Here is a 25,587-nt window from a genome sequence, read left to right as displayed (position 1 = left end):
ACTTACACCATATCTATTTGTGGTCCACTAAGCTTTGTTCTAAATCTTCTTGGGTTTGAGTAGCTGATCAAAAAGTAGATTAATGATAAAAGAAACAATATTTAAGAGCTGTTAAGAGACAGAAATACTTTTAACTTTTCCCTTTTATGCAATATGATATTCAATCAAAATATCCTTATTTGCAAGAATGAACTATTAAACTTCATTGGTAGCTGTTGATCTTGATGGCTGATTTATAGTCTTTGCACTTCTTTCACCACAAGTCTTGTTACTCTATCTTTCTTTGTGTGGTTTTTTTCCACCCTCTGGTTCTAGTTTTATGCCAGACTGTTTTTGTGCTTTGAGATGTCTTAAACTGTTACCAGTTGTCCACCTCAGATGTCAATACTTACAAACTCTGTATTCCTATGTGCTACATTTTTACTTTGTTACCCCTAGGCGTGAGATTCTTTTGCAGTTGTATGATCTTTAAATAATTCTAATTCTTTGTTCTTTGATTGCTGTTCCTTATGCTTGTTTATTCCACTGTGGCTACAAATGGGCTCCTTGCAAATTGAGATAATAGAAGTCTTTTAAGCAGTGTGTATTGGTCCCAATCTGGGCCCTTTTCTTTACCTGCTTTGTACTGAAGTTTAAGGATCAGTTCAGACAGCCTCTCCAGGTCTTTCAGTTCACTGCATGGTCTGAATCAGAATATTCCAGTGTCTGGACTGCTCTTCTCTCTTCCTGGAAATGTTTGAATTTTATAATTCACAATTTGTTAGACATGGGTGACAGGTTCAGATGGGGAAGACAGCTGAAGTTAGGGATGTTAAATATTGTGTAACTGAATAGTCGTGTACCTGCATGAAATCTTTGTGGTTACATGACTATTTGATAGTTTCTGAGGGTGGGGCTGGCAGCCATTGCGCTCCCAGCCTCACTCCCAGGGAGCCCCCTTCCATCCTGTACTGATTGGGGGTTTAAAAACAACAACCCCCAAAAAAGCCTTCTGCATGTCACAGCTGTGCTCTGGGAATGTGTGACTGGGGAGTGACAGGACTCGGCAGAGTCTCAGCTCCAGAGCTGAGGGAAAGTTGGTAGTTCCCATTTGCATGGGTTGTTGTCAGAATTCATCACCAGCACCCTGCAAGGTGACAGGCAGGAACTGGTCTGCTATGGGAGCTAGTTCAAAAACTGGCTCCCCATGCAGACCGGCTGCCTGCCACCCTGCACTGCTTCCTCCATGGGGGTGGGGAGGGTCCAAGCTTCCTGTTTCTGCAGTAACAGCCCCTGTCTGCGGGAAGTTCCAAGAGGCTGGTCCACGATAGCAACCTCTGTCTGCAGGGAGCTTGGACCTCTTGCAGGCAGGAGCTGCTGCCGCAGACCACCCTCTGTCCACGGCAAGCCTAGGGTGACTTGGACAGATGCTACTTTGCCACAGACTCCCTTGCCCTCTGTATAAACCAGCAAGGAGGGTAGCAGGTAGGTCCGTAGAGCCGGCATGTGCAGGAAGCCTGCTTGAAAGTCAGATCCATGCCTCCGCACCCTCCGAGCCGAGTGGAGGGGTGGGAGGAAAGTGCATCTGGTGTTTGTGGGGAGCCTGCTTAAAGCTAGCTCCTCATGGGCACCGGTTCCCACTCCCCCCTAAAGCAGCAAGGGGGGAGGGAGTGCATGTAGTCAAGAAGATCAACCAATAAAACTAGGTTTATTGGTTAATCATGTAATTGACTACACATTGACATCCCTAAGCTGAAGCCCCACCCACACTAAAATAAATCCCTGCCCCTTCCACCCAAAGCCATACCCCTTTGCAACCTTTCCCTCCTGTCCTCAGCCAACCCCCGCCCAACCTGAGAACTAGCTGTGGGCTAGGTCTGTCCAAGGACCAATGGATGCTACTTGCGGGAATTTTCCAGTTTCAGGTGTGTGGAGTAAATGCATACTCGCAGTGGAATCCAGATAGGAGCCACAAGTTTCAAAGAATTCTAGTTTTAAAAAGGTAGACAGCTTCACTTTGCCTTTTTAGTAGGCAGACCTATTCTTCATGGGTTCCTGGGCAAACGCTGTGCAAAACCAGATTAATTAGCATTTTAATTATTTTCTCACTTCCAGATAGTTTCTGATTCTTCCTCCCTGGGTAATTGGTGTATAATCTTTTAATCTATAGTGGGGGCCCCACTTTTTTTTTATTCATAAGGGTATAATAGTATAAGAACTTTGTAAAGTTCTCTTATTCACTTATATCAGAAATACAGTATGTAACATAAGAACTCTTTGAAAAAGGAATAAATATTAATAAAACCAAACACCATGATGATGCAAAGATTAAACTGAATTTTATATAGCAAGGCCTCAATTTTAAATGCTTTTATTAAACAAATCATTGAATTACAACTGCAAGGTTCTGTATATTGAAGCTGGAAAACAGAGTCCATTTATACAGTACATGGATCTAGGAGAAATATATTCAGCTTTTTGATTAAATGTGCTTGTAAGAAACCATATTGCGGCTTCACCCTTTTATGTAACAGATGTTAGCCTTCGAGTAAACATTCAAGTGGTTTCGCTAATTTTTGAATGAAAAGATAGACTTTGGTTTGAGAAGAAATTCACCTAAAAATAAGAGTGCAGAACTTCCATTTCTTCAGCCTCTCAAGAAACTTAACAGTTAGTGCAATGATTTAGTACTATTCATTGCTGGAGACATGAGGTCAAATTCCTAGTTAGGGAAAAAGTGAACATAAACTTTGTGACCTTGTCTTGTTCTCAATGAGTGCACATCAGTAGAGCCCTGCAAATTCGTGGTAATCCACAGACCATGATTGTGGATCAGGAGCGGATATAAATTTTATATCCACACAGGGCTTTATATAGATCAGAACACTTAACAATGGGGTCTAGAGAGCTCATGTGACTGTGAAATACTGCATTATAAATAAAAGGAGCTCTTTGTTCTTAGGATACTGATGCACATACCAAATCAGTTCCATATGATTTGAAAATCATTACCATCTGCACCCATTATAGGTACCTTGTGGAAGTACCTAATACCCAGGTATTCATATTGCAGAAATTGCTGTCTCCCTTGCTGTCAAATATGGCCACCCAGTTTATTGCTCTCTAACCTTCAAGAGGATGTGCTACTAATCTTTAAATTGTTTGAGCAGATGCACAGCAATTTCAACTTATAGTTCTGGTAATAATGTTACAGTTTATGAATGCCCCCCAGAAGTCGGATCTGCACAATTGATAGTGCATGAAAAAAGGCTCTGAACTAGAACAGAGGGAGGGAGTTGAAGGGTGTGCTTAAGGGCAGGATTCATGTGCATTGTCAGAGGTAAGGTGGGGGATGTAGAAGTTACAGTTGGGGGAGTAAATATGGGAGGGAAAGTAGGGAGAGATTCAGGGAGCTGGACTAGTAAGAGTGCTGTAGGTTAGGATTGAAATTCGTTGACAGATGTGTGTGTCTAAGGTCAGGATTGCAATATGATGATGGAGCTAGCAGTTAGGTGAAAACATTGTAATTCTTATCTGCAGTGAGCTTGACTCAAGTAAAGTGAAGGATTAATAGTGCTAGTGTCATAAGGAGAGGAAGCAAACCAAACTAAACACTGGTTAATCAATTCCACATTGTTTGGGTGTCTAGTTTCAATCTTCAAAAACAATGTATCTAAACTTGAGAGTTTTACAACTGTGCTCTGCAATACTGATTTCTCCAGTTTGTAGAGCGTTTAATTCCTTGGTTCCAATCAAATTAGGAAAAGGTTTGCAAGCTGTGGTAGATGTCTCTGCATTTGCTATAAAAATACAGAGACCTGAAACCAAGACCTGCGTTTATTATACTCCAGCCACTCACTAGGAGATGTTTGGCAGTGTGAGCTAATTCTGTTTTACAAACTGCAATATTGCAAGGCTTCCTTTACGTGTAAGTAAAAATAGGCAATATGTATAAGTAACTATTAAAGACAGTTGTCAAAATTGTGGTTCCAGTGGAGCTGATTTGGATTTTTGTAGGAACAAAATGTGGGCAAGGTTCTTCAATTACTGCTCCCCCCCTCCGTGGGTTTTTAAAAAAAAACTTTCTCCTCATGCATATATCCAGGCGATCAGTGCATTGTGGTCAAGAGTGACATCCTTCTGATGAGGTTAAAAAGGACTTAATTCCTTCATGAGTTCTTCTGGCTGGGAGAGCATCAGAGTGGGATAAGTGCTGTGATTTCAAAAAGCCTTGTTTCTGAACAGACCAGCAAAATAAGTCATTTGGGACAATGTTTAACTTCAGTGGAAAAAGTAGGCTATTGTCTGGGGAAAAATAAGTCTTCTGGCCATGCTGGCTGGCTGAGCAAGCATACTCCTAGATCTTTAATGGTGACACAATGCCAAACTTCTTATTTAATAACTTTTAATGGTAAACTTACTACCTGAACTATTGCACATCAAATATAAGGAAGGGTGATCTTGTGTGACTCAGAAACTGGGGACTGTCCTCATTATCTGTTATAGACTTCCTGTGTGACCTAGATGAAGTTGCTTATATTTTGCCTTAGTTTTCCCACTTAAAATGGGCAATATACTGATGGTGCTGTAAAGTTTAATTTATTATGCCTATAAACACTGTGTGAGCCTCAGATGGAAGATGCTATGGAAGTGCATAGATGAGACACCAGAGGCTGTGTAATTAAAATAAAAAATTAGGAAGTGAAGGTCCTGAGTTCATTAATTAAGCTCCACTATCCATTTGGTATGTTTTAAGAGATCTAGATTATGCTCTAAACAGTAAAATCTGATTCACTGATGCATGATTTATTATAAGAATAGTTTCTTTGTTAACATCCTAGTGATGAGCATCAAGTCAAAATCCTGTCTCACTCCAGTCTTGCATTCTGAAAGCAATATACAGATTTTCTCAGAAATGAACTGTTAACTTAGTTGCATAACAAAGCAAAAAAAAAAAAAGGGTATATCGTAGAACCCAAGGAATAGGTTTGAACATATTTTGTTGGAGAACAGAAAACATTCCCAAAATATTGGGAATGACACTCCACACCCACTTCTCTTGTAACCCACATTCTAGTGTTTTGGAGTGGGCTAGGGGAAAGGAACCTTAATAATCAATTTTTTTCTTGCAATTAATTTAGTTTTAAGGAGTTTGGTTTATGTGACTGCTTTTTATATCTGGTACAATGATACCAGTTTGTGTAATTATCAGTAAAAACATTCTATTATGAAAAGTAAATCTGTGAAAGACAGTACCTGTATATGGATTCATATTTGTATCTTAATTTCCAGAGCAAATTACTTGAGTTACAAGTAAAATAAATATATAAATATATAAAATGTTACATCTTTTTTCCTTTCCAACTGCAAATTCGCCCTGGATCTGAAAGCTCCATTGGGGTTTTCCATTCTTTTATATAATCACCTGTAATTGCTTCTGTAGGCCAACTTTAGCTCTTTGGCTGCAGTAGGATTGCACTGCTGTACCTGCTTGGCAGAACTTGGTCCTGCAGTTGGAACTTAGTTGGTTAACAGTTCTGGTTTACATATTACCCGCAGAACAGAAAAGCTATGGGAGACTCGGGAGCTGGATTCTGAGTAGAACAGCACTTTAAACATTAGCAAAGACTTCTGATTAATTCTGCTTGACAGTTTGATTACAACATGTTCACAGCTCCTGAAAATAGTTTAGTTACTAAGGTGACTAACTTGTTGTCTTGACAATGAAAATAAAATACTGCTTCATGGGAAATTGCAGAGGTTATATGCTCATGCATTTTGTATGGTGGTCACCAGTACCTGGAATTCATTTCTTTTTAAAAGTCTGTGTCTGTGTTCTAGTTCAGATGCATATCATAAATTGATGTGATGTAGTTAATATGCAAAGAGGTATTGCTAGCAGGTTTGGCTCAGGATTTTTTTTTTACGTGATCTTGGCATATTGAACTAGAGGTGGAGAGGAGATCAACATCTTTGAAACAAATTTGTGTTCATTTGACATTGAGCTCATAGAAATATGTCATAGTGATCACACACTTAGGCTCCAGAAATGGGATTGGTCTGCCTATGCTGCAGTACCATCTTCTTGTATATAGACTAAGGGCTGCTTCATGTTTAGAGGTGTAGAAAGGAGAATTTGTTAACCAGCCTTTAGCATGCTGTGAGGATGCAACTTAACTCAAGCTAGAAGCTTCCTGTGCTTTTAATTCTTGTCTCTACTATTATGCTCTTTTGCTTTTTAATACCTGCTTTGTCAGAGGACTTTATGGGGGCGTAATGTCGCCATTTTCAGTATTACCTGGAGTTCAATTTCCTAAATGATAGACATAATGCTTTGCTTTTACACAACACCTGTCCATCAAAGAATCTCAAAATGCTTTCATTGCTAACCTGAACCTGGTGATGTAGGAGGTATGATCCTTCATTTTATGGAGGGTGAAGGCGGCTTCCTTCTCTCCCCATATCCCTCTGATCCAAGAATAGACCCAGATGTCCTGACTCCCAGCCCCAGTTCTTGCCAGCTTTTTTATATATATATATATATATATATATATATATATATATATATATATATATATACACACACACACACACACACACACACACACACACACACACACACACACACACACACACACACACACACACACACACACACACACACACACACACACACACACACACACACACACACACACACACTTTTCAGCCTTAGCCTGCATGACGAGCAATAGATTTCTAGGCACATACAGCACATCTGAACTGACATCACAACTAACTATGGGCCTGAAACAAGCTCAGGAATGCGAACAATCCCAAGCTAGTTTAAGGGCTTGCAAGTTAGATTGTTATATCTCACTTTTATCTTTGCCGTGGGGTGATTCTGAAACCTCCCAGATCTGAACACCCTGTTCAAAACCTGGGTCAAAATTGAAACTCCCTCTTATTACCACAAACAGTCAAAGACAGCTGAACACTTAATTTTCCTAGCAATAGAATGGCTTTCAACTTCATTGCCTTAGGTGTTTCTCAGAGAAGAAATTTGTATTGGATGACAAGGCAAATAGTCCTAACTAAGGTAGTATTACCCTTTTGATGGGTATACTACCTGCTTATTTTGGGGATACTGCCAACATTTACTGAGAATCCTTTTAAAATCATGACTTTAGAATTTTAGTACTGTCCAAAACAGGAGAGAGAGAGAGAGAGATCGTGGTGCTTCACAGTGCAAATAATTGTAGAAACTTAAAAGTAGCTTACCAGTGTAGAATCTTTAACTATCTTAATGGTGGTAGGTATATTTTTCTGCTATGTGGAAACATGCATTGGCTGTTAGCTGTACTTCTACTATAGGCGTAAGGATTCTCTGGTCCAGCAACATCCATGATCCGGCATGATTTTAGTTATCTGAATATCTACTTATCATGGCTGTGGCCAGGTTTCCCATGGTCCCAAAAAGGTTGTATATGGCCACCAATTCTGGCTCTGTGTTCCATGCTGTTATTTAGCTCTAATTTACCCCTAAATGTCTTCTAAAAGCCCAGTAAGCAGTGGAAGTGTTGGTAATGTTGCTAGATAATATTGACTTCCGTGGCTTGGGAAATTCTCTAGTCAGGCACTGATCAGGTCCTAGAGTGCCAGACTAGACAGGTTCAATCTGTATCATGGAGAGCACTAATAATTCATACCTCTGATTCCTAGCATCTTTGTAAGCTTTTTCTCTTTCCATCCCAACCGCCGAAATCTTGCTAGTTCCTTCTTTGAAGCCCATCTGAAAAGGTCTGGCAGGCATCTTTTTGCCTCTCCATTTGTATCCCCACACCTGCTTTGCTTTTATTTTCCTTTATTCTCCTCCATTTCCTTTGCTCCCTTCTCATTTTCCCTGTGACTGAGTCCCCCTTTAATCTTTGCATTAGATATCAAAAGTATTGTCATGTGCACTTGGAAGAAGTCAGGTTTGTATGTATTTTATCTAAAACATGTCTGAATTTTGAAAATAAATTCTTAGTTATTGCAGAGTAAGTTTGTTTCACATGATACACTGGATTTAACTACTTTTTTAACAAAGTGCTAGTATGGATATTTGCTGCTCTTCAGTTGCAGTCTTGTCATATGTAACTAGTAGGTTTTTTTTTCTGTGTTTGTCTTAATGTTTTGGGGGAGAAATTGCTTTAATTTAATTCAATATTCTTTTCACAGATCCTGACACATCTCTGGGACCTGCAATGACAAGTTTGAACAGTAGCCATGCAGAGAAAACTGATGAAATGTCTTCAAAGCAGTCTGCCCCAAAAGTGCAAGTTCAGCGATCTGTTTCCAGAGATATCCTCACCATTCACTTCTCGGCATTTGGGAAGGAGGAAGAAGAGGAGGAAGAAGAGTTTAAGGATTCTCCCAGTAATGAACTGGATGACCAAAGCATTGTAACAACAGCAGTTGAAGCCAAGGAAGACCTCTGCTTTGAACATGGTGGCCATGATTTTCCTGATCCAGCTACCTCGCCTAGCATGGTCAACTCTGCATCTTTCCTACCTTCGTCACCTGTGATTTTGCCAACCGTTAACACTGTAAAGCCATTGGATCCTCCTTCAGCATCTCAAGTATTCAGTGCAGTGCCATTAGTTCTATCACCCTCATATGATTCATATCCTGTAGCTAGCTCTTCAGGTGTGTTGTCCCCTTTGGAACAGAAAGCCAGCTCGTCATCCTCCCCGTTGTCCTCTCCATCCAAGCCAACTGTCCTGTCTAGTGCTTCATCCACTGTTTCTAGCTCAAAGCCTTTTATGAGTTTAGTTAAGTCCCTTTCAACAGATGTAGAACCAAAAGAGCCAACCCCTCCCACAAGACATAGGCACTTAATGAAAACCTTAGTGAAGTCTTTGTCCACAGATACATCTAAACAAGAATCGGAAACTGTATCCTACAAACCTCCTGACTCTAAACTGAACTTGCACCTGTTCAAACAGTTCACTCAACCTCGAGCTACAAGTGGTGATTCCAAAACTGCCCCCTCTTCCCCATTAACATCTCCTTCAGATACACGTTCTTTTTTTAAAGTACCTGAAATGGAGGCTAAAATTGAAGACACTAAACGACGCCTTTCAGAAGTCATCTATGAGCCTTTTCAACTCCTCAGCAAAATAATGGGTGATGAAAGTAGTTGCCACAGGCCCAAAGCCTTATCTTCAAGTGCTTCAGAACTTTCAAATCTTTCCAATTTAAATGGCCATTTGGAAAGCAATAACAACTATAGCATTAAGGAAGAAGAATGTGATTCTGAAGGGGAATATGATGGAAGTGATTCTACTCTAAATAAAAGTAATCAGCTCAGAACTGTTGAGGAACATGTGAAAGATACGGACACTAAAAGCTCTCTGTCTGCGGGCACAAAGGACATAAATTTGAGAACTTCACTGGTATTGGAGAAATGTTCTTTGTCTGCACTGGCAAGCAAAGAAGATGAAGAATTTTGTGAACTGTATTCTGAAGAGTTTTGTGTGATAGAGGATGAAAGCAAAGTGGAAAACCCCACAGAACCTTTGCTCCAGGCAGAAATAACTGAGGAAAATGGGACTGCTCTCCATAGTGAAGATGAAGCTGATTTATGCATACAGCAGCCTAAAATACCAGTTAAGACTTTGTATTTCTTTACAATGTTAGTCTATGCTTATCTTATACTCCCTCTCCCTAGTTACTTCTGTGGACTCTTCCTGGGAGTTGCCCTTGGATTTATGATTGCTATCTGTTTGATTTGGCTTTTTACATCAAATGTTCATAAATATCACAAGCTACATAGTAATCTGAGCAAGCACTGGAATACAGCATCTCTGGACATCAAAGAACCGGAAATATTGAAGGTGAGATTGCTAAATGGACATATTATCCTTTGGCTAGATCAGCTAATTTAGTTCAGCATATTTGCACCTTAGAATCATAACTATAAGTGAGCATAATTGAAGATGTTAGCAATATTAATCATGATTTTGTAGGCAAGAATATTCTACTTAGCTTCCTTCGTGAATTACTTATGCAAGACGAGAGAGAATCAACGTTACTTCCCTCTTTGGAGCAGGGATGGGGGACCTAAGGCCCAGGGCTGGATGTGACCTCCGAGACTCGGTGCTCATCCCCCAGCATTGAGGAGTCTGCAATGGCACTCCAGCTATCCCACTGTGGGGCTGGAGCACACAAAATCTACTAACCTGGGCCTCACAAGGCTCTGGTGTGCAAGGGAAATGTGGGGAGTGTCTTTCTCCTTCTCAGTCGGGGGCCACATCATTGAGGGTTTATTTTTCTTTTTCTTTTTTGTTTCTCACCTGTGTGTGGCCCATGACTGATTTGTTGCAAAAGTGTGATTATTTTTTTTTGTTTGTTTGTTTGTTTCTGAGGGAATTTGCTATCCAGATTGCAATTCATTGTAACGTAGACAGTCCAGGAAATTCCAAAAGCACTGTTATGTTTTTTTTTTAGTGAAGCTTCTACCTTTGCAGTATAGAAATTGAGAAAACAAACTTACATCAAATGTCAGGTAATTAGGTTGGGAATAGGAAATGTTAAGTAAAAAAATGTCAAGGAGGACAATCTGAGTTGGGGTGTGTCTATATTTGACTTTTTAAACATCTTATAACACACCTATCTTAGTTGGATGATTGCAGCCAATCAAAAGAGCTACGTGTCAGCCGACGGTCAGGGCAGTGTGTGTGTGTATGTTTCCGAGAAAAGGTTTAACGTCCGTGCCTTTACTGCTAGGACCGGGGTCCCATCGCAGAGGGTGGCCAGCAGGCCAACAGACGCCCCGTTATATAGGAAGAGCTTATTACATCTTAGATTTCAGCTGCTAGAATTTCATAATTCCTTCGCAGCGGGCAGCCTTGGAGAAAGACTGAAAGATGCCCCAGTGGATCCTGTCACCTGGGAGTGACACAGATCCAAATGCCCAAGCTCTTCCTATAACTGTCCCTTTATGACCGGCTGAAGTTCTTTTAAATTGTGCTTGGTTCTGTTACAGCAACTGAAGGAGTCAGGTTAAAGCTTAAACAGTTACAGGTTTATTGAGGAAGCTTATAAATCATATGGTTGCAATGGCTATTGTTCTATTTCTTAACTATTAGCAAAATATAGATCTTAAAAATGGTTACAAAGAAGATAAAGATAGAAAAATAGAAATAATGGTACCAAGTAACAGCTTACTCTTTCTATGTGTACACTTAAGACAGAGGACCACATCCAGGTACCATTTTTTTACCCCCTTCTGTGCCTCTCGACTCCAGCATGTCAGGCCAGGGCCGGTCCCTCAATTCCTAGGAAAGACGAAAATACGAGGTGGGCGTCCCCATAGAACCTCGGGAGGTCAAACACCTAACCCGACCAGCAGGTAGAGGGTAGAATGACACTCAAAGTGAGTGTATGCTGGGCCCATCTTATATACTCATGGGGTCACGTATTTTCTCTTTCTTATCTGTCATGCCAAATGGGGCTGGTCTGTCTGCTGTGAGACCAGTTCTTACAAGGGAGTTGTGAACTTAATTTACACTTGTAAGAGAGAATTGAGATGATTAAATTGAAGTACTGGGACATTGTTTTCTCAGTGGGAAATTCCTCATCCAGGGACTGTGTGTGTTCGAATCAACATAGGTGCCAGCCTGACACTCGCATATCCTGATCTCTCCTCATATCTATGTTTCAGCTTCTCAGGATCAGATGAGCCAGCATAGACTATGCTGATATTATTGCTCTTTCTCTGCCCTGTGCTTCAGAGAGGCAAATAAGATGGATAATATAGGGGTTAGTCTGTCTGGCTACACTACGAGCTCCTTATTTGGAGTCTACTCACTTGCCTTGTATAATTTACAGTTGTACTCTTTGTCCAGCTATGACCCATGTGACCACTCCTTCTATTTGATGTTTTCACATGGAGTCATGAAACCATCTTTTTTACATTGGTGACCATAATTAAAAAAAACAACAACCTTGGGGGAAAAAAATAGGCGATGGACTAATTGGATAGTTTGATAAGAAATTGTGTTTGAAATATAACATAATCTTAAATTTTTCAGTGACAATTTCACTTGATATCATTTTAACTGATTAAAGATTCAGCATAATGTGCATGGTTTTTTTTCTTTCCATTATCAAGTCAATCCAAAATACTGGTTAGAAAATGATGAATAGGCTGCTGCCAAATGATGCATATTTTTTGGTGATCTTAATAGAGGCCATTCCCATCGGAGAACATAAAAATAGTGCTCTAATGTGTCTCGCTGCACTGGAAAATCAGATTTCTTAGACAACTAGCTTATTTTTTCTGCTAATTGGAGACTTTTTTCAGGTTGTTAGGTAGATCACTGTTAAAACTCTCCAGAAAGAGAGTTCTTATAATATATAATCGATTAAACAAAATACAGATTGTTAAAGGAATATAAGCCTGGGTGGAGCTCTTTTTTTTTTTTAATCTTTTGTTTTTAGTTTTCAAGTATTCTTGAAAATAAAGTGTGTATGTCAAAAGCGCTTCAGTCAGACATTTGGGGAAGGAAAAAGCAAATTGAAATACTGAATTTTTTTTAGTGACAACAGTTCTCTTGATTTTTAACTTCAGGATATTAGAACAAGTAAAATGTTTTTCTTTTTGGTATAATCTTCATAAACTCTCTTAGGACTCCTGAGTATTTATGTAACATTCTTCAGTCTGTATTTTTCTTCACAATAATGGCTTGGTTTTTTTTGTAATAATTTCTTTTTTCTGTGTGTTTTATTTTCCTACTTCTCTGTTCCAGTTGGGTGCCTTTTTTTTTTTTTTGTCTGAAGCGGAGGCCTTCAGCCTACATGCTATCATGTGCTTCTGATATTTTCGCACTCTAACTTAGACTGTAAATTCTTTGGGGTGGAGAGTGTCATCCTTAATACCATTCCAGAAACACTTTGTGTTCAGTAAATAATCAACTGCTTCCATTGCTGTTCAGTCTAGTTCTCTCTCTTCTACTTACTGTTTTCTTAGTCTTGGGGTTTTCCTCTCAATCATTCTGATATCTTCATTGCGAGTGTTCCTCTCATCCCAGGATACACACTGACTGACAGTACATTACCCCTTTTCCAATAGGTGACATAAATAGGACTGACTGCTCCAGCCCCTGTTCCTGAGCCTGAGTATTTTCTCAGTGGCCAAGCCTTGGAAGTACTAGCTATGAATTTGTATTCTTCTCAGCTGATGCTTCTGAAAATTCACTTACTAAGTTTTGGTGAAAAGTGGGAGGGAGAGAGTGGGGGAGTATGTAGGTAGAAGTTGGACTTTGTGGTATTTGAAAAGACAATCCCTTCCCTGAAAGCTTTGTAATCTAAAGCGTTTACATTATTTTCTTTTTTTGTATAAAGCTGGTAGAGGGGAAATTCTACTTTGTATAGAATTTCTTGACTTTTTTTTACAAGGTTTATAATGACTAAAATACACTTTTATTTGGAAAGCTAAAAGTTTTCAAGAAAAGCAGATCCCCCAAAGCTATGGAGAATGTCACAATGAACTACAAATTCTTGCCACAGTCTGGTGGTTCTTCGAGTGCTTGCTCATGTCCAGTCAGCATAGGTGTGTGTGCTTGCCACATGTACCGGTACCAAATGATATTCTTCCTCAGCAGCATCCGTAGCGGACTAGCTCCAGCACCCCTTGGAGTGCTGCAAACATGCTGCACTGTAAACGGCACCATTGGGCTCCTCCTTCCTCAGTTCCTTCTTGCTGCCAGTGATAGCGTGTAGAACTGGATGCTCCAGTTTTAGCTTTAGTGACAGCTTATTTTTCCCTATTCGGTTGTAAATAGTTTCCATCTAAGTACTTTTAAATAGTTGTAGATTAGTAGTTAGTCCCAGTAGTGATTTAGCCGCAGAGACAGGCTCCACTCTCTTGGCTTTAAAGCCTGTGCTACCTTCTGCAGGCCTATGCCAGTCAGCAATGTCATGTGGTTGCCTCTGCTGCCTGGCTGAAGCTCACATTTCCTACAGGTGTCCGATCTGCAGATCCTTTCATTCAAAGACCATAAAAGCCAACTGATAGCTCCCCTACATTGGTTACTCCAGGAATCTTATCTTTGGCATTATTGCGTTTTTTGTGGTTTTCATCCTTTATAGCAGTGGCCTCCAACCTTTTTAACCACAAGACCACTTTTTCAATTTAAGTGCAATGTAAGATCTAGCTCACATCCAAATACCCTTGCTCCACTTCCTTCCCATCTCTTCTTTGAGGCCCTGCTCTTGCTCCACCCCTTCTTCAAGACTCACCCTGTTCACTCCATCCCCGTCCTCACTCACTTTCACCAGGCTGGGGTAGTGGGTTGGGGTGCAGGCTCTGGTCTTGGACCAAAGGGTTTGGCATGTGGGAGGCGCTCTGGGCTTAGCCCAGGGTGAGGGATTGAGGTCCAGCAGGAGTTTCAGGGTGCAAGTTCTAGGCAGGAGTTTAGGTGTAGAGAGACTCGTATCTGGAGCAGGAGAAGGTTCAGGACTGGGACAGGGGTTCAGGAAGCAGGCTCTGACTGGGTACCGTTTAACTGAGATGGCTTCTAGGTAGTGGAGCAATGGGATTAAGGCAGGCTTACTCTTGCCTGGCCGAGCACCACTCCTGAAGCAGCTGGCATTTACAGCAGTGGGTCCACGATGCCATGTGTTGCCCCTCATATACAGGCACAGAGCCCACAGCCTCTACTTGCCATGGTTCCCTGTTGTTGATCAATGGGAGCTGCAGGAGAGGTGTCTGCAGGCAAGGACAGCAAGTGGAGACCCCTTGCTCTGCCCCTCTCAGTACAGCAGGGACATGCCAGGAGCAGAAATTCCAACAGGGTGATTACTCCAGCCACGACAGGTTAGGCATTTTAGAACTCAGCTTCTCAAAGAATTAAATTTAAGTGCAAGAGAAATGAAAATTATGAAATGCACAGACCAGTCAAAAACCAAAAGTAACACACTTTGCAATCAGTAAAAGTAACAACAATCCACACACATGTTGGGTTGGGAGAGGAGAGTGAAGAACAATGTGTGTTTGTGAGAGTGACGCGTGCGCGCGCACACACACACACACACGGTATGAGAGTGATAGAGATTTGCATTTCCTCTATCCCCTTCGCTCTGTGTGGAGATGGGGTACAGGAATGGGGGAGGAAGGTGCTGATGCTGACATCAGCGTCCCCCCCCCCCCTTCCTCCCACATGCTTCACAATAAGCAGGAGGCTCCCAAGTGGGCAGCTCCTAGGCAGAAGAGAGGAGCAGCATGATAGTTGGTGGAGGGCAGCTGAAGTGCCAGTGCTTGGATAGCTTCCTGGCCAAACCAGTTAGGATCACCTGTCAGAGGCTCCAAGATCTACTGGTAGATCCTGATCTACTGGTTGGTGACCACTGCTTTATAGCTTTTTTCTGATTTAATTCCTGGCATGCAAACAGATTGCCTGAGGGACATACAATATTACACACAATTTCTTAATTCTCCACAGGGAAATTTTAGTTCCTAATCAAAGGATAGTGAAAATGTTGGATGGCATTGAATTTATAGCAGGTACATCTGGATTTTGTCAAACTGAGAATTTGCTGAAAGTTTGGCAATAACTAAAATGGCATGGTAATTACATCAGTACATTGCATATTGAAACCTGTAGCTTCTGAGAATTCCTAAGATAAAGGCTACTGCATCTATATTGCAGAATTCTGTGGCCTACATTTTTTTTATTATTCTATATTAAATGCATCAAATAATGGGGGAAGTGACTTGCAAAGTTCTGATTTGGTTTCATTGGATTGTAAGTGGATGCTAATTTTAGCAAGCTCACATAGAAACTCTCAACCTTTCTGGTTTAGTAACTGATATAACAGCATGACATCCATCTGAGTAGTTGCTTAGATTTTAATTTTGATCATCTCAAGCAAGCGTCACTCACTGAAAATCCATTAGTTACTGAACTGTGGGCTTTAAACCAGGTGAAATTAACAGGAATTACCACTTTTCACTTCACTCCTACAAAAGAATTCTCACTGCCACTCTAACTCCTCTTTTTACTGTTAACCTTCACTCCAAAGTGTCATATGAAAATGGGGAGAATGTCTTCAAATGCTTAGAAGGATGTGGGGCGGCTGGCTAGCTTTCCTGCCTATATGTTCAGCTTCAACACATGTTCATTAAAATTTCACAAGCATCATCTGATGTGAACTCACCTGCTAATCTTATGTGTACATGAGCGTTCATTTAGCACAGCTGTAGTTCTAAGGGGGGTTTGAAGGAAAAGAGGTGGTGATAGTCGGGCACAAAATGGAATGCTATTCTAAGAGTAATGGTGGGCTTGAAGGACAGTGGGAAACTAAGTAGGAAAAGCAAATGAGCAGTAACAGCAGTTGAAAGGAAAAATAAGAAGAAATGAGAGAGTACACATGTTGATGGGGCTGATGTTTGTGCAGAGTTTGACAGGCAAGAAGCCTGAATTTGGTATAATAGAATAGATTAAATATATACAGGTTACTTTGATACATACTGTTAGTCATGAAATTCTTAAACATTGAATACATTAGTTTAATCTGTGTATTGGAACAGCAATGTTCTTAGCTGGGACTGAGTTGGCTTCTGTCAGAATAAATTTCCAGTGCTGCATATGATTTGACTTTAAGAGGGATTTGTTGGTGCGTAGGGGGGTGGGGGAGCACTTTGCATTAGTTTATGTAGCAGTCACACAATGTGCAGTATTGTTCATTAAGTTGCAATGTGCTTATGCAATAGTTTCAGTTTTAGGCTACTATTGTTACTAGGCAGAAAGTTCTGGGTACAGACTGTTCAAAGAATCTGATGGGAAGCAGTGGCAAGAGAATAGGATCAGCACTAGAGGTGGATTAAACTGGGTGCACTTTGTTCCTCTCAAATCAGAGGTACATTGTATCAGTGTCCTATTTACCTCAGAGAATAAAGGTCATGGTGCAGATGAGGGCTCAGTCCAATAAGGCATCTGAACTGGCACTGACAATGTCTTCTGAGTAAGGGTTGCGGGGGAAACTGTCCTGAATTTTGAATAATTTTAGAATCCAACAATAAAGAATGTGGCCAAATGTTGTATAACTTTATGGGAAATATTGGGGGTTTCCTTTGTCACATGGGAAGGTGTCTTTATGCCTAAATAGTTTACTGCAAATGTGAAACTGGGAAAAATGAATTTGAAGGTTTTTCTCATGATTCTTTCAAGACTGGATCCACCTTGAGTACTTTTTGGCTTTGGCAGGCTGGTACATCGTTCTCATTTGATTAGGCTACGTGGTACCATTTCTCTTTCTCTGCTGTTGTCTTTTGCACCAAAAGCCATTCTCCTGGCCAGCTTGTTGACCTAACACACTAACTCTTTATCTTGCCAGCTGCTACTTTCTCACTGACCACTTCATCCTCAAATCTGCAAGAGCTAGTGAATGGAAGGCTGGATTCCAGTTGATGCTAAACAACCTGTAGCATATCTATGCCACCTCTTTCTTATCCTGCATTTTGGATTTAGGTAATACATTTATGTGAGTGGGGGGGATATATGCGAGAGACTTATTAGGCCCCTCCAACTCAAGGCGATTCATGTCTTGAGTATCAATGGTGAATATTGCTGAATTCTCCATCTGCTTCAGCGTATTTGCTCTTGATGTTTAAGGCTTGTGTTAGTTTGGAAAAAAAATTCTTTACTTCTCATAAAAGTTTGGCTTGGGGTCCAGATCATGACTTGGATTAACATGAGCAACACAACGTTAGCATAATACTTCCAATTTGTTTATCATCAAAAGTCAACAATCAGGATCAGGGACTCAATGGGATAGCCATTCTACATGTATACCGTATTTTAGCAAATATAACCTGTGGGTTATATTCATTTTTACAAATCCCGAAAGCTCCCTTCCCCCGCGCGGGGTATACTCGGGTGCGGGGTATATAAAAAAATTTTTTACACACCAGCTCACCGCCCGGTTCCTCCGCAGCTGAAGGAAGGGGCAGGGGGAGCGCTCACCCAGCTGTGCAGGAACTGGGCGGTGAGCGCTCTCCCGCCCGGTTCCTGTGCAGCCTCCAGGCGGGGGCGCACTCACTGCCCAATTCCTCCACAGCTGTAGGATAGGGCAAGGGAGCGCTCATCCATCTGCACAGGAACCAGGCGGTGAACACTCCCCTGCCTGGAGGCTGCGCAGGAACCGGGCGGTGAGTGGCTGGCTAATTCTCGCCACTCCCTTCCCCACTTCCCCTCACCATAAATATACCCCAGCACAGCCTTGTATACCCCGCGGGTTATGCTCGTGCGCGGGGTATGCAAGTTTTTTTTTAACTCAAAAAGCAAAAACCACGGGGTATATTTGCTAAAAAACGGTAAGTAGATGTGGTCCTTGTCCTGAAGAGCTTAATTAAAGAGAAGACTAGAGGGGGGAAGGGCAAATAACAGGAGGGAAGTGTGAGAGGGGAGACAAAGATTACATGTTCAATTAGGCCAAGAATAGACACAACTTGATTAAGTCATTTTAAAAAAGTGTGTGCTTATTGAATTTTTTTATTTCGCTTCTTGAATATTTTATAAAGCTTTAAAGAATACTCAACTAATTCTAATACCGTGACAGCAAGGGGGGAATGCATGTAGTTGACAGGATTAACCAATAAGCTCAGGCTTATTGGTTAATTGTGTAGTTAAACATTGACATCCCTAGATGGGACTCCATGTTTCCAAAAGGAAAAAGAGAGCCTTCCCAGGAAAATGACTTGTTTTTCCTCCCGGCTGTTCCAGTTAGGTTAAAAATATGTAATTTGTGTGTCTGTGTGCAGTGTACATGTGTTGGTTTTATTCTCCGCTGTTTTATAACAAAGATTTCTCAACTGTTTCTTTGTGAAAGGAAGACTTTCACAAACATTTCACAAATATTCACTTTAGTTTTGAAACATTTGTTTTAACTGTTCGTATCTTTTTGTGTTCACTTTTGCAAATACTCTAATAAATAATTTTATTTGAATGAATAATTGCAAACATTTTAAACTCAATTTACTAAAAGTAAATGTTTAATTCTGTAGTTCTCAGCAGCAGCACTGCAAATTTTGAATTCTGAAACTTGAAATGTATACTGAAATTGATGTTGAAATTCATGCTATATGCTGGAAGTCATGCTGTCAGGGAATGGAACAAATATCATGTGAGGTATAAACAGGATGTAAATTTTAAATATTGATCATGTACTATTCCAGTCATCTAAAAACAAAGAGTTTGTTGTTAGTCTGCAAATTGCGAACGAGTTTCTCTTTGCAGACAATTAATGAAAAGAAAATATACACTTTGTTGAAGAAAGGATTGCAAAGTACACACCCTTGTTTATCCTTAATGCTGACCTAGTATGTCTACTTTGCTTTGAATCAGAAAAGTTGTCATTTTTGTTCACTGCTGTAAATGGTTTTGAATACCCCTTTAATTGTCAGTTTCACCTACTCGCTGCTTAAACAAACTTCACCTACTCGCTGCAAAACTCAGGAAACTTGGTCATGTCTGTCATTTCAGTTGGAAACAGATATCCTTTTGAATTTCATTCCGAGGCTATATAGCTCCCCCATTATCTGTTCACCTAGGAGATGAACTTTGAGAGTATCCTGCAGGCCAGAAATTAATATTTTGAGCTGAAGATTCTGTTCAAACGTTAATTGTATTGGATTTTTGTATGTCTTGATAAAATATTAAATTGCATTATTCTGAGTGTTGCATGTTTCTCTCATACAGATAAACTGAGAGCTTCTATGTACCATTCAGGAGTTTAAAACCCAATTCAGTACCTCTGTTGTGGTGTAACAGAACACAATATGATTTTTGCAAATTCCAGATGCTTCACCAAATAAAAAAAAATTACATATGCCTCTGTCAGAACAAGCACTGAACACTTCAGAGCCTCTGCAGGGTGAGAAAAAGCCTAATCTGTAATAAGCCTTAAAATGAATATAGGAAAATCAAATTTATGCTACAGGCTTTCAAAGCTTTTTGGTGTTGTGTTCCGGTTGAAGAACTGTTTTCATGCCAATGCATGATACATTTTAAATGAGATCATTTTATGGAGCTTTAAAAGCTGGCATTATACCTAACATACGCTAGTGACTGTTTTGATACCAGTGACTAGGCTGTTTTGTCCCATTTGTGCATTCTTTCCTTATACATCATTTTGGCTATGTCTACATTGGCACCCCTTTCCGGAAAAGGGATGCTAATGTAGACTTCGGAAATGCAAATTCCGTGGGGGATTTAAATATCCCCCGCAGCATTTGCATTTACATGGCTGCCGCTTTTTTCCGGCTTGGGGATAATCCGGAGAAAAGCGCCAGTCTAGATGTGATTCTCCAGAAAATAAGCCCTTTTCCGGAGGATTTCTTATTCCTACTTGAAAGTAGAAACATGAGAAATATTGCTCAACAACACTTAGCCTGAGGAATAAGCCCAATGGGTAGGATGAAAAATATCTGAGCAGTCGTATTCTTCCTCTAAAAGCTAAGTGCCTGTAAAGCAATAAAAGAACTAAAATAATTTACTGTTAGCGTGTATTTAATATTACCATAACAGAAAGTCAATCCATGTTCTATTTAATTTCTAAAATAGAATCTAGTGCTCCTGTCACTTTCTTTTCCTATCTTGACTTTGTGCCTTCAAAGTTTGTTTCCTCTTTCTTTTCCCACCATCTTTCCCTTTTTGTTCTCTGTCTCCTTAACTCTACTTTCTTTTCCCATGTTTTCTTTTCCCTTGCTCTCAACACCTTACTCTCGTAACTTTCTCCATCAATCTCTTCCATGCAGCCATATGCACGATTGTGCACTAAGGATGTTAAGAGGTGGGTAATCCACTAATTGTGTAGTTGATAAAATTTTTATTGACGACATGAATAGTTGATAAAGGAAGGTGTCCTCAGTCCCGGCTCACACCGGGTCCAGGAAATATAGTAAAAGCTGGGCTGCCTGAGCGCCCAGCTCCTCCTACATTTAAAATGCAGAGCTCCAGTGGGGGTAGGTCTCAGATCCATTGTGAGCCAAGACTGAGCTGGGATTGCTCAGATCCAGCAGCCCCAGTTCGTGATAGTTGGGGCTGACAGTGAACAAGTGCTGCTTTGTGGCAGTAGCCCTTGTCCACGGAGGCATCGCAGCTCCCCACTGGGAGCCCCTGCAGACAGGAGCTGCTGCTAGAACAGCCTCTGCCTGCTGCGAGCCTGGACCCACCACGGGCAAAGGCTGCTGCCTCTGTCAGGGCAAGGTAGCACCACAGAGATGGTGCTGGGGGAACTGGCTTTTAAGCTGGCTCCCCCTAGCAACAGTTCCTGTTCTCCTTCCTCGCCCCTCACCCTGGCCCCCTTCCTGCAGCACTGCTGCCTCTGATAGGGAGCAGATGGCACTGTGGAGCCAGTGCTGGAAGGAACTGGCTTTTAAGCCGGCTTCCCCCCACCCCCAGCACCGGCTACTGCTTCCCCTTCTTGCTGCCTCGGATACAGAGGCAGCTGGGAGGGGGAGGGAGGAATGTAAGTAGTTGAGAAGATTAACTGATAAGCCTAGACTTATTGGTTAATCTTATACTCGACTACTCGTTTACATCCCTAGTAGGCAGTGAACTGGCAAAGTTTTCAGATGATGCAAAGTTACTCAAGATAGTTCAAAGTTCAAGTTCAAAGCAGACTGTCAGGAGTTACAAAGTGATTTTGCTAAACTGGGTGACTGGGCAACAAAAGGGGAGACAAAATTCAGTGTTGATAAATGCAAAGTAATGCCCACAGGAAAATATTATCCCAACTATTCCTACAAAATGATGGAGTCTTTATTATCTTTTCCACTTAAAGTAGAACTCTTGAGTCTTCATGGCTAGTTCTCTGAAAACGTCTGCTCAATGTGTAGCAGCAGTCAAAAAAGCTAACAATGTTAGGAACTGTTAAGAAATGGATCAATTATATAGACAATAGCTATCATAATGTCACTATATAAATCCATGATACACCCACACCTTGAATGCAGTCCTGGTTGTCTTATTTCAAAATAAGATAGATTAGACTTAGAAAAGGTACGGAGAAGGACAAACTCTCATGATTGAGGCCCTGTTCTCCCACATGCCCTTCAGTGTTTTACTGCAGAGATTCTCAACCAGAGGCATGTGTTCCCAGGGGGCAGATTGAGGTTTCTAGGAAGTACATCAACTCATCTAGTTTTAGAACAGGCTGTATAAAAAGCTCAGCGAAGTCAGTACAAACTAACATTTCATACAGACTATGGATGTAAATGGTTAACCAGTTAACTAGAAAACCAAAACTGGTAAATGAGGCTAACCAGTAGGCTTCACCAGCTCCTCGCCTGCACTAGGAAGGAAGCTGCTCCAACCCTGTGGGGCCCGCTGCAGGCAGGGGCTACTCTGGCCAGCTGGAGTAGCTTCCTGTCTGTGGGAGGCCCCACCTGTTTCCCCTCTCCACCGCAAGTTATATTTTGGCTCTCTGGGAGTGGGGTCGGCAGCGGTGAGGAGGCTTCACCGCATACTTCAGAGCCTGAAGTGAAACCTCCCTGCGAGCACGGCTGGCAAATTCTGCTGCCCTGCTCCTAAGGTTGCCATGTGTCCAGTTTTGAACTGGACAGTCCAGTATTTGAGCTTTCTGTTTGGGAAACAAATTGAGAAACTATAAATGAGAAAACAGAAATGTCTGGTATTTTCTAAATAAGATGTAATGGAGATTTTGATGTAATGTCAAGTGTGTCTGGTATTTTTGTTGAAATCATCTGGCAACCCTACCTGCTCCTGGGGAGCCAGTTTCACTGTGGGCCCTGCAGTATAAAGATTCTATATAAAGCTTTATACTACAGAGCCCACATTTAGAAGTTACACAGTTACATTTTTAAACAACTTTTTATATCCCTAATACTCTCTCATTTTGTCTGTAAGTAGTTTTTCAGGAAATGTGCTGTGATGTGCTTATATTTTTATCTGTTTTTTGTGAGCAACTAGTTTTTAAATGACGTCAAACATAGGGGGTATCCTCCAGAAAATATGACTCCTAAAATGGGTACAGTAGTCCAGAAAGGTTGAGAACCACTGCTCTCCTGAATACAGTCCTCTTAAGACAAAAGCTTTTTTTATGTTTGTATTTGGCACGCTTTTTTTTTTAAGAGACGACTAGTTTTAATTTACTTTATGAACTCTGAACACCTATGTCCCCTTTTCCTTCCCCAGCTATATCAGTTTGTTTCATCCTATTTATTTCTGTAGCCTTTCAACCAATATTGTCTTTTGAGATTCAGATTGTCCCCTCTCTTTATTTGCCTACAAGAAAAAAGCCCCAAAGTTTAAATTGCAGATACAGGTGTTAGTTGCTGTTTCAGTTGTAGCAAAAAGTGTCGTTCAGATCCAACAGGACACTTTATAGCAGGGCTGGGCAAAAATGGCCCAGGGGCTGGCTCCAGCCCGCCAAGCCACGGATCCGGCCTAAGGACCACCCTGTGGGATCCAGCCCAGTCCTTGGCTTCTAGATGCCAGAAACAACCAGCCAATAGAAACTGATCCCGGTCAATCTCTCAGCTCCCTGAAACAACCAGAAAATAGGAGCTGAGAGATTGGCCTAGGTCCTAGAGGGGATGGGAGCACCTCACTGAGCTGAGAGCCACCTGAAGGGAGCAGCTTGCAGTTTTAAGTGATCTGGAGCTGCAGCAGGCAGATATCCCAGCCTGCCTTGGGGGTGCTGCATGCTTAGGTAAGTGCTTCCCACCCAGAGCCTGCCTCTGGCACCCCAGCCCCTCCTGCACCCCAACTCCCTCCCCTAGGTCACCACCCAAACTCTCTGAACCCCCCTGGCCATGGTCACAACTCCTTCCCAGATTCTGTATCCCTTCCTGTACCCCTTCCCCAGGCCAGAATCCTCTCCTGCATCCAAACACCCTCCCAGACTCTGCACCTCAATCCCCTGACCCAGGTCACATCCAAATCCTCTGCAGACTGCACCCCCTTTCCTCTTCGCCCAAGTCACAATTCCCTTCCAGAGTTTGCACCCCTTCCTAGTGCCCCCCTCTCCCCCCGGCCAGAGTTCTCTCCTGCTCCCTCCCTGACCCCCTCCTTCACCCAGATCTCACACCATTTCCTGACCTCCTTCCGTTTCCTGCATCCCACTCCCATACCCCGTGTGCCCTTCTGCAACCAACCTCCATCCTAGACCCCGCACTCTTTCTACAGAAAAGTGCAGCCCTTGGCCACTTTCCAAAATCTTGGAGTGGCCTCCCACCAAAAATTATTGCCCACCCCTGCTTTAGAGAGTAGCTTGTTCTGCTAGTTTTGTTTTATTGTCATGAACAAATGGAAGATGCTATCTAAATGCAGAACACATTATTTGGCCTTTAGATGTTATCACATAAGTATCTGGGTAGCAAAGAGAAGTTGTGGTTTAGTTCTAAAAGCAGAAAAAGATGTTTTTTGAACAAGAGGACAGCAAAGAGAAACTGAGACCTAACCTATCTATTATAATGTAGGTAATAGGAATAAAAAACGTCCAGAGCCCCTAATCAGAATAGGGGATCTCTGTTGCACTACACACTGTACAAAAATATGTTGTAAAAAGCAGTGTCTATCCCAAAGAAGTTAGTCTAATTTATTAGGAAACTGATAGCTTTGTTTATTGTAGGGATGTAATAGCATAGCCAGTTAAATGATTAACCAATAAGTGAATGCTTATCAGATTACACTACTGATTATATACAAACACCACCACCCCTGCTCTGTATTTAAAGTATTTTCAAAGCCAGTGGGCAGGCATGCTGGCTTAGTCCCAGCTCGGAGAGGTCTGGCAGCTACCCCCACTGCGGCTTTGCATACAAAGGATTTGCAGGCAGGCACGCTGTCTCAGTCTTGGCTTGCACTGGGTCTGCCAGCTACCCCTGCTGCTGCTCTGCCGATCCTTTCTATGGGACTGAACCACAATGCCTGCCCACCGGCCCTGCAAATCCTTTGAGTGCAGAGCCACAGCAGGAGTAGCTGCTAGACCTGGTATGAGCTGGGACTGAGTGCTTACAGTGCTAACTTTAATCAATTAATTGTGTAACCGACAAAATATTTGTTGACTATACGATTAACAAATTAACATTCCTAGTTTATTGAAGGATGGTGTTTCATTTATGCGCTAGGTTCAGCTTGTCTCCCAGTGCTGTGTGGAATATATCTACTGGCGTATTTCCTTCATACTTGATTTCGCAGAGCATTGTATTAACATTGAATTGGCTGATCTTGCACCCTGAAACACTAGGTTGAGGCTCTCAGAATGGACCAAATAAGGTCCTAGTGTAACTCAGTCCAAATTAGTGGAGTTACACCAGGATTGAATTTGGCTAATGTGTCTGGAATCCACTTGGCCACAGTAATGAAGAAGTTTGATTGCTGAAAGCTAATGGTTACTTTGTTGGAACACCGATAAACTTAGTGTTTGTTTGTTTTTTCTGTTTATGGATGATAAGCTTTATTCTGCCATGTTTATGCTTTACATCCTAAACAGATGTTTTCCTATATTTAATTTCTGCCAGATTACCCATCCTATCTGTAAATTTATCAATGTTTATACCCTTTATCCAATAAAAATAAAATTTAAAGTCTGGAGCCATTAAATACAACTTAAGTC

General features: G+C 41.4%; 1 protein-coding gene across 5 annotated transcripts in view; it reads left to right on the top strand.

The window, feature by feature from the left end:
• Positions 1-25,587, top strand: part of TEX2 (testis expressed 2) — a 149,792-nt gene that overhangs the window by 64,629 nt on the left and 59,576 nt on the right. For all 5 annotated transcript variants that reach the window (XM_075903893.1, XM_075903889.1, XM_075903890.1 and 2 more), the window contains exon 2: positions 8,179-9,836. In XM_075903893.1, coding sequence (XP_075760008.1) covers positions 8,205-9,836 — 1,632 coding nt within the window. In that variant the 5' untranslated portion in view covers positions 8,179-8,204. The remainder of the gene's footprint in view (positions 1-8,178; positions 9,837-25,587) is intronic.

Source organism: Pelodiscus sinensis, chromosome 20 (genome assembly GCF_049634645.1).
Source record: "Pelodiscus sinensis isolate JC-2024 chromosome 20, ASM4963464v1, whole genome shotgun sequence".
NCBI classification, from domain to species: domain Eukaryota; kingdom Metazoa; phylum Chordata; order Testudines; family Trionychidae; genus Pelodiscus; species Pelodiscus sinensis.
This window is presented reverse-complemented; position numbering and strand designations above follow the sequence as displayed.